Source organism: Schistocerca piceifrons, unplaced genomic scaffold (genome assembly GCF_021461385.2).
Source record: "Schistocerca piceifrons isolate TAMUIC-IGC-003096 unplaced genomic scaffold, iqSchPice1.1 HiC_scaffold_2521, whole genome shotgun sequence".
NCBI classification, from domain to species: domain Eukaryota; kingdom Metazoa; phylum Arthropoda; class Insecta; order Orthoptera; family Acrididae; genus Schistocerca; species Schistocerca piceifrons.
The window spans coordinates 4,326,503-4,341,024 of record NW_025728467.1 but is presented as its reverse complement, the minus strand read 5'-3'; the positions used below and the strand labels follow the sequence as shown (position 1 = coordinate 4,341,024).

At 39.6% G+C, this 14,522-nt stretch overlaps 1 protein-coding gene across 1 annotated transcript in view; it reads left to right on the top strand.

Annotated features, from left to right (window-relative positions):
* The first annotated feature begins 229 nt into the window (after positions 1 to 229).
* LOC124743723 (basic proline-rich protein-like) overlaps positions 230 to 14,522 on the top strand; it is a 219,966-nt gene continuing 205,673 nt past the window's right edge. The window contains exon 1 of the mRNA XM_047248889.1: positions 230 to 255. Coding sequence (XP_047104845.1) covers positions 230 to 255 — 26 coding nt within the window. The remainder of the gene's footprint in view (positions 256 to 14,522) is intronic.

The window sequence follows — 14,522 nt, the reverse complement described above, 5'->3', positions numbered from 1 at the left end:
ATGACTTTAGCTACAGGTAGTTTAATAAATGTATCTGAAACAGAGTGAAGCCCATACACAACAAGAGCAGCTATTTCATTACTCAGACACACAATTCCATTATTTGCATAAATGTCAAAAAAATCTGTCTCTCTTTCTAGTGAACTTGCAAAAACAATTAAAAAATGGAAATATGTAACTTTGAACTCTGCACCTTCAAGTTACCATGCAATGCTTCTCTCATTTCACCATGGAGAATGGATTTGGGAAGAGCAGGTAATTTTGAGGCCTTAACCTTCATTCCAAAACATGCAGAGATATATTTTCAAGCTGCAAAATGAAGAATATGAGTGGCAGTGGAATACAAAAAACTTGTTGGTAAAACTGGTCTTCCATTCTTAGTTGCTTGAATGGTAGACAGTGAGCACTTAGAATCTGAATGCCAATAAATATACTAAGGCTAAGAGTGTGCTTATGTCAGTGATTTGAACCTTCCGAGAGTCAGGTCCATAACCTATGCAGTTAAGTAAGCGATCACTAGCATATGGGGCATACATGAATACTGAGTATCAGACACCTCACATTTACCACACCAATGACACTCATCTCCCCAAGATCAATCCCTGGTCTGTTTTTACGGCACTATTGCCAAATGGTCTGATCTTTCCTGGCTTTTGTCTAATAAGACACAATTGTTTGTTTGCTGATGAGTGTACACTGACCCCTACCTCAGCACCTCAATGCCTCCAGCCATCACAATTCTTCAGAAATGAATTTAACAATACCATGGAAAGCACAGAGGCATGACACAAAAAAAAACTGTAAGAAAGTGAGCTCTCAGTGAACAAGGCCTCTGTTATATATAGATAACATACACTCACATACTCACGCAAATGCAACTCTCACACACGTGATCACACTCTCTGGCAGCTGAAGCCAGGCTGCAAGCAGTTGCACATGATGAGACAGGCAATCATGTGGGGGTAAGGAGGAGGCTGGGACAGGGTGTGGGAGGGTAACAGGGTAGGGGTGGGCAACAGTAGACTGCTGGAGATGACCTGCAGGAGACCGGACATAATAAGGTTAAAGGCAATAGCAAAGAGGGTCACACTCAAAACAGTACCCTGAGGCACACCAACTTCCTGGTAAAGGTGTCTGACAAGGCAGTACCAACATTCCTTGAAAAATCAATACTTTAAAAATACCTGAAGGACATGGGGCATGTGGCCTCAGAAGTGCCACATGTAGAGAGATCAAGAATACCCATCCTTCAGAAGGTGTTTCAGGCTTTCTGCAAATTTAAAAACACTGGCAGTGTCTGATATATCCACAGAAAACCATTTGCGACACACGTTGACAAAGTGATGAGATGGTCAGCTGCAGGACGGCCTGATCAAAATCCGCACAGTACAGTGGTCAGTGAATTGCCACACTCTTGTCACTATACCAGCCAGGCATGAATTACATGTTTCATCAGTTTGCAAACACAGCTTGTGGGAGAAATGGGGCAATAACTAGAAGGAAGGTATATTTCCTTACTGGGCTTGGGTATGGGTATGGGAATGAGTGTCTTTATGCTGGCATCTGGCAAACGGCGCCCTCTGCCCAGATGCAGTTGTACATAAGAAAGAGCAAGTGCTTGCCCACAAAAGAAAGGTTTAGCAACATCTGAATGCAAACTTCGTCCAGCACTGTGTTGGAGGATCGATAGGAAGTGAGAGCAAGTTCTCGCCCCCTCATACTAAAGGCAGCTTGTAGCACTCGCTAATCTGCCAAAATAAGGATACTACCCAAGCCTCCTCCACTTGTTTCTGGTGGAGGAAGGCAGAATGATAGTGGGTGGAGCTTGAAATCTCCGCAGAATAGCAGCCCAATGGATCTTGGTCCTGCAGGGCCCATACAACAGATGAGGTAGTGGAACTGTTAGAAGAAGTAGTTAAGGAAATCTAGCTAGATTTTTGCTATCCTGAAGGGTGCAACGACACTGTGCATGCAACTGTTCATAATGAATGCAGTTTGCCGTCATAGAATGATGGTTAAAAACATGGAGAACACATCTCTGCATGTGAGTTGAGTCACAACACAGCTCAGTCAATCAAGGCACTGGGACATGGCACAGTAAAGATGAAGGACGAGAATGGAATATTGTGTGGTGGTAATGATGGCATTTGTAAGATATTCTACCTGGCCATCACAACTGGAGAAATTATGTTACTCAAAGGGTGCCAGGGAACAGTAAATCTCGAGTCATCCCTAGAAAGTTGCCACTTGGGTGTGCATATATGTGGGGTAGGAGTCAGAAAATGGATAGCAAATGGTAAATGGTTGCTCGAGTACGTACTAGAGACAGTGATGAGATGATGGGCAAATTGGGCAGTGCAGGAGATTTCCAGATATGGGTAGGAGTGCATGTAGTATAAAAGGAAGAGGGGTACTCCCACGATAAGGCAAATGAGGTTAAGGTGACAGAAGTTCAGCCTAGAGGGCACCTCTCTGTCAGGTTCTGGGAGATTTCCAAAGGGAATGGTGTGCATTACAGTCAATGAGCAGCAGAAAGGGGTGAGGGAGTTGGCCAGTAAGCTGGATGAAGAGTGTCCATGACATCGAATGACTGAGGGATGTAAACAGTACATATGGAGAAGTTCAGGAGAGGAAGTAAAATGCGGACAGGAATAGCTTCAAGCTGGGTAGTCAGGGAGAAATGTTGACTTTGAACGTTCTTCCATATGAGCAGCATGACTCCCCTCTCTCCTCCTACGATATGGAATGGCATCTTTGGAGAGAGGGAGTCAAAGCAGACTGGGAAGAAATACAAAAGCTCAAATTAGTCTTGAGGATGCAATTTTGTTTCCTGCAAGCACAGAACTAGCAGAGGCTGCGATTCCAAGAGCAGCCACAAGTCATCTTTTTGGATTAAAGGCCACCAATATTCCATTGGAATAATGTCATGATTAGGAAAGAGGAGGAGGGAAGAAATGGAGAGGTGGCACCTCAGCGGCCATTCCTGTGTTACATTTTTGACTGCATTTACGTAAACTTATGGCTCCTCTTTTCTGGTTTCTTAAACATTTTATTTTATCTGACACATTCCTGACCTTTAAGATTTGTGCCACATATTGGTCCTAAACAACAAGATGTATGAAAAAGAAACCACTTACTGGATAAAGGACTATTTGCCATGGTAATGGGAGCTGGAAGTAAGTCAATGCAAGATCTGAAAGATCACAAGAATGATCATTCAATTCGGTTTAATGTACCAGAGACCTATATTAATGTTACTGAAAGCAAATCCCTAACAACAAAAGTAACTAAACAGTTACTTTGAAATCACACTGCACAATTTGTGATGCACGTGCTCAAGTACACTAAGGTAGTTTTATTGAATTACTAATCAACATCTGTCAAACATAAACACTATGACAAGTATACCTCTCAAAGTAGTTCACTTGGTAGTTATTTCACAAGCAGGAAAGTATTTTCAGAAGAGTTTAGGAAGTTTGACAGGTCATGAATGTATGGAGGAGAATGAGTCTGATATAATTCTAGAAAGGTATTTTGAAACGTGTTTGCGATTCCGAGTACCTGTCATTTGTGTTTGTGATATTTGCTCAAAAATGGAGAAATCTCAGTTCCCAACTGCAATCAGTAAGCATTTTAGACAACAGTAAGTGGTAAGTGTCGATTTTAAGGAATATTTATTGTCATGTTTAATGAGTATCAACTATGGTGTAACACATCGCTTTAGTAAAGGTGTACATTTCACAATGTCTATAGTACCGATGAACAATGGTCACCACCACAAAGTGATATTTTTTTTTTTTTTTAATTCAAATGATGGCTTTAAACTTTTATACCCTTCTCTGTTGTGCATAATGTGGTGTCACCGCCAGACACCACACTTGCTAGGTGGTAGCCTTTAAATCGGCCGCGGTCCGGTAGTATACGTCGGACCCACGTGTCGCCACTATCAGTGATTGCAGACCGAGCGCCACCACACGGCAGGTCTAGAGAGACTTCCTAGCACTCGCCCCAACTGTACAACCGTCTTTGTAGTGATGGTTCACTGACAAAATACGCTCTCATTTGCCGAGACGATAGTTTAGCGTAGCCTTCAGCTACTTCATTTGCTACGACCTAGCAAGGCGCCCATATCAGTTACTATTGATATTGTGAATCATGTAACATCAAGACAGACGTTCATCATTAATGGATTAAAGTTAAGTGTTCCACCAGCTAAGTCAGTTTTTCTAAATTCTAATTTCCTTGTCCTGTTCCAGACCTCAAGCCAGCCTGCGTGAGTTAAAACACATGCATTTTGGCCTCCTCTAGTAACACCTGCCAACCACAACACACAAAATCTAGTGGAGATTGATGCAGCATATCTGCAGGGTAGGATAACGATAATTAGTTTATCGTTCTTCACAGTTCATGATGAATTCAGTGTTTTATTCTATCATGATGATGATGATACCTGGTTAGGGGGCACTCAATGGCGTGGTTATCAGCATCCACACGAATCCCCAAATTTTACATGGTCCAGCCATGCCACTTTCACAAATGATGATGACAACACAAACAACCAGTCCATGGGTTTATTCCTTGCTGTCTCATTCTTGTTCAGCAATGTGCCTTCCCCCTAGAACTGTCAGCATCATGACAACTGCCATTACATCAGGAGAACGAAGATGAAGTCGAGCTGTCAGTAAGATTCTGTACACTAACCAATGACACATGACTTGACATTAATAATTAAAGAGAGTTACTTGTTTTAAATTAAGAGCCAGTATATGAGTGGTCTTTGAGATATTTTTTGGTTCATTTAGCAGGTAATTTAGACTTGAGATAGCATTTCAGTTAACAGTGCTAAAGAAGTTGCAAAGTTTGTGATGTCAGGAAACAGACTGCCATGGGAGATGCAATGAGACTGAAATGGAGATGAATAGGATATTAATAAAGGAGTTTATTTGATTAAGCAAGTTGGTAGTGTGCAGAGTAGCTCACAATAGGAGGAAGTATTTTAACGGTTCAAAGCCCTGAGCTGATGAAATATGTCCTCACCCTGGGAGGAGGACAGGAAGCAGTGTGGGGTTCATTACATGCCACAGAACCAAACTTTATATGCTACTGGTGAAAATCACACTTGCTCTGCCAGTCTCATACGTGCATCCACTACTTTCACTCACCTGAGCGATGGGACGTGTGCCTTCCTCCTCAGCAGGGCCTGATTGACAAAAAAAGAATTTGCGTGTTAATATAAAAAATACTTTATCTGCACAATTAAAACAAACTAGTGATATACTAAGTGTGTTTCAACATGACCTGATAAAGAACAGAATCAATTGTTTCTATCTTTTAGAAAAAGTACGGATCAGTGTATAAGTGAGCATCTAATCTACTCAATTATAAACAACCATTAATATTACCGAGTTCCATAAAGCCAGAACTTTATTCCGGTTGCACGCTTGCTATCTGAAGACTGGCAGGGACAAATAAATGTTTATTGTCATCATTTCACATAATTATTGATCAAATTTTAAAATCTGCTTAATAAAACATACAATCTTATGTTACACAGTTAACACAGTGTCACGTTTAACATTTAGGAACTGTGTGTAAGCTTGTTTATGCACCTTCACTAATTGCATTCATGTACCGACATTATATTCATCCAGTATTTGGCAATGAGAGCACTTAGTGTTTTGCAGACAACTTCACCAATAATTTTAAATTATCATGAATTTCTCTCACAGATACCCCACAGAAAGTAATAGCATCATCATTTTTGCTGTTTGTGCAGTAATAATGCCACATCAAACACATTCAATGTAACACTCCTTTCTTTACTTACAGATGGGTACAAGTAGTGAGGAGAATGAGTGGCAGGTGAGGCAGATTATTTCTCAGGTGGATTTTTTGTAGAGGTGAGACAGAAAGAAAATCTGATGCGTATGGGAACAGGATGGATTAGGAGACATAATAGGAATGAGGTGGAAGTGGGTTGTGTAGCATCTGGCTGGTGCTTTACAATCATGCCTTATGCCACACAACAGAGGTATGTCAGTTGCTGGCATCTTAACAGGCTTGAAACTGAAACTCACCCTCAGTGCAGCGGATCTTGCCAATGACAGCCACTGCACGGTTCCCCCCTGGAGCCATGTGACACTGGACAACTTAACAGTATTTCTCCGCTACATAGCCTTTGTAGGGGAATGTACAGTGGCTCACCAGCCAACCCAAGTTCCAGACTCGACATCAACTATCTACTTTGGAATGCATGACTATATTAATAAGAATGCAGCCAACAATATTGGCATTGCCAGTGCAACCTACAGCAGTGTTTGTCAGTTGTTACAGACAGAGTGCTCAACTGGAAGCTTCAAGAATAGTTTTCATATTAGTGGCAATCTTTTCATGCATCAGGGCATTCTCTTCCTTGCCTTCATCAGAAAGTTGTTTCATTTGCTTCATGTTGGCATGTACCATCTGTGCCGCAATGAAACACTCTTCCTCTTGTCCACTCAGGAACATCTCTCTTCTTGTGCTTTTATAATTAACTTTTTGTCTCTGGAAGATTTTTACCAGTGTCTTGTGATCCATTATGAAGCCTTCATCTCTGTGTTCAAGTGCTTCTGCATAGTGTTTGAATGGTTTTGCTCCGTGTTCAAATACCTTGTGCCACTTCTTTCTTTCATCCTGGTATCTTTCTGCCTGCACCATTCCGCATCATCATCCCTCCTTACTGATGTCTTGGCCCAATTTCTGTATTTTTCTTCCAGGTGTGTTCCTCATGGATGACACTGCCATCTCCTCCATGGGGATGACAGTTCATACTTTTGGCTGCTGTTACAGTCAAAACTTTTCCTCTGAGCACAGCAACATTGGAATCTAGGACATCATCAGTGCAACTTGCAGTGCTCAGCTTAGCTCATATTAGTGACAACCTTACAGCATATCAGGAGTATTTTTATGTTGCTTGCACTAGGAAGCTGTTTCACTTGCCCAACATTATCATGTGCCTTCTGTGTTCCAATGAAGTTCTAATGTTCATGGCTACCTGAGCACATCTCTCTCCTTGTGCATGGATCATCCACATTACGTGGGACATATGACCACGAGTGTGGGTGGCAGATGGGGCAAGGCAGCTCCCTGCTGGACTCCCTGTAGAGAGGTGAGGCAGAATGACGAACAGATTGGTCTGGGATCAAACTGTAGTGAAAGTCTTGATGGGAAATATTTTATGAACAAAGGTACTGGCACCAGAGACAAATCTAGTGAACAGGAAGTGATACTGTATTATCAGCCATTCTCTCCAAAAGCATTGACACATTCATCCCACATGCTTCAGTTGTTTTCACTCTACTATACACTCCCAGCACCTTCATTTCAGAGATGATCAGCTTTCATATGTTATAAAGTAGATCATAGAAATCTTATTTCTGCTGACTGTATTCTTCATAACCACCCTCCCCGTAATTCAAAAGACAGCTCCATAAATAATTGTAAACAATTAATTCCAAGAAACTATTGAGACATTCAAGACAAAATAAGGAAAAGAAAACAAATGTCTCCAGTACACTATCTCATGAGAAAGAAGAAAAACAGTACATCAAAAGAACAGTATCTGTACATTTGTTGTGGTAGGTTTCCAACTACAGTCACGATTTTGATATGATTTTCATTAATAAAGACATGCATTAATTTTAGTTACAATACACAGACATCAGTTTTCTTCAAGAATGAGTTATCAGTGAAAATATATGTCAAATAGTATATACCTAGCAAATAATGTAACAAAGATAAATAATATCTACACTGTCTTTGCCATCCACAATTAAGGCAAAGATAGGAAGCTCCTTCTACAAAACATACTGTACTCACTTCTGTACCAACAAAGAAAAAAACACATTCTAGCATCACCTGTCAGCTTCTGGGTTCTAATTGTACATAAACTGAACAACAGATCACAGTACACAATGAAATGGGACATTCCTATGGTTGTGCAGATTCTGAAACAAACATTTTGGCAGGACCTTTATGTCTGATTGACCACAGAAAGGTTAAGGGTGCCCCTGAAAATGTTAGTATCAAATAACTTATGGTAGTGCTGAACGCATCAGCTATGACCATTTATAAACTAGATTCACACCCCAATATTTCCATTTAAGTTATTACCCTAATAGGTTGTACAAAAATGTTCAGTTTTGAAATACAAATCATCCTTAGTTTCTTCTACTCACATCATTCATTCATTGGAGTCCCACTGTTTGATTAAGCCTCTTCCCTGGCTTCTCCTGGTACTCTGGTCTCAAGCTACAGGCATTGCAGCTTGTAGTCCATGTAGCCTGATATCCACTCAATGCCTCTCACCAGACTGTCACCTCAATGTTCCCCCCAATCACCTCTCTAGGATAGGAGCATGGAATTGTCTTATCCTATCTGTCACTCACTCCATCACTACATTTGTCACTCATCTCCACAACCTCCCCACTACATCTCCTACTCCTGCCTGTTCCCTGTCCATTTTTCTGTTTCCTTTTCCCTCCCTGTAATTCTCAGCACACATATTTCCACAGCTATATAGGTAAACTTTGTATTTCTGTAAGTCAGTAAATACTCGCCCCAAATCAAAGTCCTCAATATTCAAAAACATAAATATAATAAAATATATTGTGATTTCTGGATTCTAATTCAATTGTGTATGGTGGACTGAGTAAGGGGTTGCAGAAATCACATACATAAGAACTATAAACCCACTATCCAATCAAAATACCTGGGCACCCTTATGTAACGGGCAACTGAGCATTTTAATTCAATGAGAGGTGGAGCTACTATTATAGGAAGTGAAATGATAATTAAATCGACACCCTAGCTGCAAACAGGCGGTGATTTACTTCATTGGGGAAATGTTGAAAATGTGTGCCCCGACCGGGACTTGAACCCGGGATCTCCTGCTTACATGGCAGACGCTCCATCCATTTAATCATCATTTCATTTCTAGCAAAGCTGCATGGTTATCCATGGCAATTGTTCTTTCGGCAACAGATACTGCCGTCATATATATTACAGGAAGTGGCAGGTAATACTGTTTTGTAAGCAGAATTCATCAGTCAGGGATCTGAGTACACTGAACATAGACTTTTCTTTGCATTACACCTGAATAATTAACACAGGGATGCATTTCAGCCCTTCCAAACTTGCCCAAGTCAGCTGTCAGCGATGTGACAGTTAAGTGAAAATGTGAAGGAACAACCAATGCTACATGAAGTCCAGGCACACACAGTATGCTGATGGACAAGTGCTTCTATCATTGTGGTAGGAAATAGTAAAAACCAGCTTGCAGTTAGCTGCTGCAGTCACTCTTCAGTTTTGAAGTGCAGCTAGGAGCGCACTAAGGAAATGGCTGTGTACAGGGAGTTAGAAAAAGTGGTTACAGTGGCTGAGCAGCTTCTGGAAACAACATTTCTGTTCAACATAAAGTCACACTGACTGTAGCATAAAAACCCATGACTGCTGTTGAGTGGATGAGTGGAAACGAGATTTGGAGTGACAAACAGTGCTATACTCTGTGGGTGTCTGACGGAAGAATTTGGATAGAGTGACTACTCAGTGAACATTATCCGCCATTAACTCCACTGCCAACAATGCAGTGCAGAGCAGGCAGTGTAACAATGTGCAATTTCTCCTCTTTAACTTGTTCTCCCCTTATCGTACTTCAGGATATGATAAATGCAGAAGGTTAAGTACATATTTGACAGTATTGTGTACTATACACAGCAGAGGAACAGTTCACAGACAACGACCGATTTGATCAGCTCAACACTTGTACCTCTCATGGATCAGCATCGTTAGGCAAAGGCTTATAACCAGTGGCATTCCTGAAGAAGGCTTGCCTGCCGATGTTCCAACCTGAAAGCAATGGATCGTCTTAGGGATTAGTCATAAATGGCATTTTCACTCCATACCCTGTGTCCAATATTTCTACCTTGTCTGGTATCAGCTGTCAAGGAAGAATGGGCTGGCATCCACCCACAGATATTTCGAAATGTCAAAGTGTCCCCAGAAGAGTTCAAGTCCTCATAAAGGAGAACACAAAATCTTAATGTCCACTAATAGGTGTCCAGATACATTTGATTCTCTAGTGTACAGAGCAGGAATGTAAGCCTGCCACAGTGGGCTCTTACTCTTACTCACCAGGTGACTTCGCTGCACCTGCAGTACTGGGTCCAGCCTCTGGTGACCGTAGCTGCTGTTGTTCTGCACTGCCTACTATTGTACACACAGAGAGTAAAACGTCTTTTAAGTACTTTATGTACTGCTTTAGTTAAGGCTGCAATTACGTGTAAATTTACTCTTACTCACCAGGTGACTTCACTGCACGTATGTCCTCAGCCCCAGTACTGGTTCCAGGCTCGGGTGTCCGCGGCCGCTGTGGTTCTGCACTGGATACTATTGTACACACACAGAGGAAAACATCTTTCAAGTACTTTATGTTCACTTTAGTGACATGCTCTTAAATTATGGCTGCAATTGAGGGTAAATTTGCGTATTTTATCAAGGACAATGATGTACTGAGGCTATAACCAATCTCTGAAGCCATAGTTACAAAAAGAAATCCACCTTCATGGCATATAGGAAAAAAATTTTAAAAAAACTTTGGACTGTGTTCACTGGGCACCATGTTCACAGACTGTGCTTGTACGTACCACTCCAGAGGAGAGATGCACATATCAATGACTTCTTATCAATGAATGCCATTTTGAAAGAAGTTTTGTGTACACATTATGAAAAGAGCAATAGAAAACAACATGTCAAACATAAATGTACAGATATTGTTCATTAGTGTGATTTCTATTTTGTGTGTGGTGACTTACATCAGGGGACAATATGCACCTTCAGCACTGTACAGCTATCGCAGCAGCTTTGGGTGCCAAACTACATGTGTTAAAATAAGTATTCTGTGGGGTCACCACACTGTCCTGTAAAGCAATAGGCTGCCGAAGGAGTTATTTCAACAACTGATGTATGTTGTGAGACACAGAAGAGGAACCTTCCAAATTATTGTGAGTGTCTCTTTTATACTGAATGAAGGTGATCTTTTAGTGTAGTTCACGAGTGTGATGATGAAGGGAAAAAATAATTTGTTAAGTCAAAAGTGACATAGTAAGTTATTTATATAAATGTGATGTGTCAAAGGCATCAATTTTGAATTTTAAAGTAATTATAACAGTGTTTGAGAAGAAGTATAGAAGATAAGGTACAGAATATAATACATCATTGTATTAAATAGTTACATCACATGACACCTGACTGCAGTGTTAGGGGACAAACGACATGAAAGGGAAGCTGTGTTGACAGAGGAGTGAGACAAGTGTCAGAGTCCTGCACAACTGAGTAAGCGAGCACAAAATGTGAGATCAGGAGACCACAGCCTAACTTGATAGGCTGCCCACACCACCTGTCATAGACATGCACAGAAGTTGTGACTGAGCCTTATACAATGTACAGATATAGTTTAAGTCCTTTTGGTCACACATATTATAAACTTGCCAGTCAGTACTATAGGCAAAATGTCAAAGGTGGTGGTGTATGCATTTATCTAAATCCCAAGCTTAAATTGAAGTTAAGATATGAGGCTAAACCATTAATCATAGAAAAGAAAGTAATTGTTGCAGCAATTTGCAGATCACCATCTGGAGATACTGAAGTCTCTCTTAAGAATTTGGAAGAAATGCTCGACATTTTTCTCAAATGAGAACTCTGCCATAATTCTTTGTGGTGACTTTAATATTAATCTAGTGGTCCAGAGTTCAGTAAAATACAAGTTTTTAGACATACTAAAAGCTTCAACTTGTTTCCCCACGTATCAGCTCCCACTAGAACAACAGATTCCAGTGAAAGCCTAATAAATAACATCATCTCAAATGTGGTCACACATGACGTTGCAGTTACAAATGTGAATATAGGATTATCAGATCATAATGCACTAACCTTTAATCTCACTGCAACTCCCAAGGAGGGGAAAATAAAAAGGAGTACAAACGATTTTTCTCTACTGAAAATTGTTATCAGTTCAAAAATAATGTTAAAAATGCAGTTTGGCCAGAGGTCTTGGCACAAACAAACACAAATGATGCTTACAATACATTTGCTTCCACTTTTATGGCATACTTTGAAATGTGCTTCCCAAAAAAGCTTTTGAGTTACAGATCATCTGGATCCAAAGGGACCTGGAGTACATCCGGAATTAAAACATCAAGTGAAACCATGATATTACTAAGTTTAAAGTTAAAAACATGTCATGATCAGCAGTTTGTTGAGTATGTGAGAACATACAAACAGACTTACCGCAAAGTAATATCAAAAGCAAAATTATTAAGTAATGATAGATTAATAAGGCAGGCTAGTATCAAGTCCAGAATGATGAGGTAAAAAAAAAAAAAAAAAAAAAAAAAAAAAAAAAAAAAAAAAAAGAAAAAAAATTTGGGTCAAACTAAAGAACAGGAAATCCATCTTAAAAATAATGAAAATATCCCCATAGAAAAAAGGCCATGGCAAACAATGTAAACAATTATTTTGTTAATATTCCCCTTACTTTAAGCAACAATTAACAGTGATGTCTCCAATGGTAAATACCAGCATGATGGCAATCCCATCAGATGAGCATTAAGTTCTAAAAGTCATTAAATGCTTGAAATCCAAATTGTCCTCTGGTTTGGATGATGCACCTGTATCAATAATTAAAAAATTGCTCCACGTGTTGTCGAACCTATAGTGCACATAGCAAACTTGTCCCTTAGTGAAGAGATATTTCCGGATAAACTAAAAATCTCTATAGTGATACCTCTACACAAAAAGGGTGACAGACATAAAATAGAAAATTACCAACCTATATCCCTCCTCCCATACTTCTCCAAAATACTTGAGGAATTTATGAAAATCAGGGTTACAAAATATCTAGAAAAACATAAACTAATAAATAACAGTCAACATGGCACAGTACAGAAACAGCCATATTGCACAGAAATAGTAAGAAATTTTGAATCAAATATCCAGGTTGTTGGAATTAATCTAGATTTAGCCAAAGCCTTCAATACTGTGAACAATGTAATATTACTAGGGAAACTTGAAGCAATATGCATCAGGGGTACCGTTAAAAATTGGTTTGAATCCTATCTGCAAAACAGGTCACAAGTTGTTGAGCTGAGGTCATCCAAGAATCTTCACAATTTTAAACCCATATCTGAACCAAAACAAATTTAAATAGTTGTTTCTCAGGGCAGCATTCTGGGCCCATTGTTATTTCTAGTTTATATCAATGACATACAGGCTCCAGACAGCCCAGCCAAAATTCTACTATTTGCAGATGACACGAGTATCATAATTAGTGATAAAAAAGAATCACTGTGTACTACAGCAGAAAAAATGCTCTCATACATACAGTCATGGTTTTATTCAAAAAGGGCTATCATGCTCCAATGTATTTACATCAGAGACGAAAATGGTAAAATAGGTCTAAGCAATAACCACACATGTAAATTACTAAGAAAGTACTTTGATCAATTCTTGAACTGTAGATAACTGAAATGTTAGCTAGAATTTCCAGATATTTGATGAAAACATGGAGGCAGATCTACCACCTACAGCAAACAAACAAACAAACAAACAAACAAAAACCCTGAAAAACAACAAAGCCAGTGGAGAAGAAATAAAATCATCTCAACCATAACTGGTGTCAAGCAGTAATGACAACTAACCTTCAGATTATGTCTGAAGAAATATGGGAAACTGAAAAGATTCCAGAAGACTGGAAAGTGGCTCCTATCCATCCTGTGCACAAAAAAGTCATAGGCATTACCTAAATAATTGCACAGGTATATATCTGTTGCCAGTGGGCTGTGTTATATTTTTAACAATATTACTAAACAAGGTAGAAGTAACACTTGACAGCCATTTGGGAGAATATCAGAGTGGATTTAGAAAGATCAAATCTGGCTCAGAACAGAATTTTAACTTTTAGTCCATACGAATTTTAAGACATAGTTTTAACATTTACAGGTTTTAGAAAAGCATTTGATTGACAGGTAAACAGTGGGTAAAGTGACTCGAGAACTTGGCATTACACTAAACTAGCAAACCTTATTCGTGAAACACCCACACACTGAAGCATAAATAAAGTTATGGTGTGAAACACCTAAGGCACTCAAAATAACAGGTGAAATGCAGGGTGACAACATGTTTCCACGCCACCTCAGCTGCATCTTAGAGGAAATAGTAAGATAATTGAAACAAAAGGCAAAGAACATAAGCTATCACAATGAGACTGGAGACTTCAGGAAAAAGAGATACTGAAATTCAGTGTCTAGTATTTGCAAATGATTATGCCATTCTTTATAAAAATATAACAAATTCAGAAATACAAATCAACCTCTTAGAAGGAATACCTAACAAAGCAGCTTTAAAAGTTTCTGTAGAAAAATTTTTTTAGGGCAAACATAAAAAAATGACCCAGAAATCCTAGTAACAGGTAATGAACTGATAAAGAG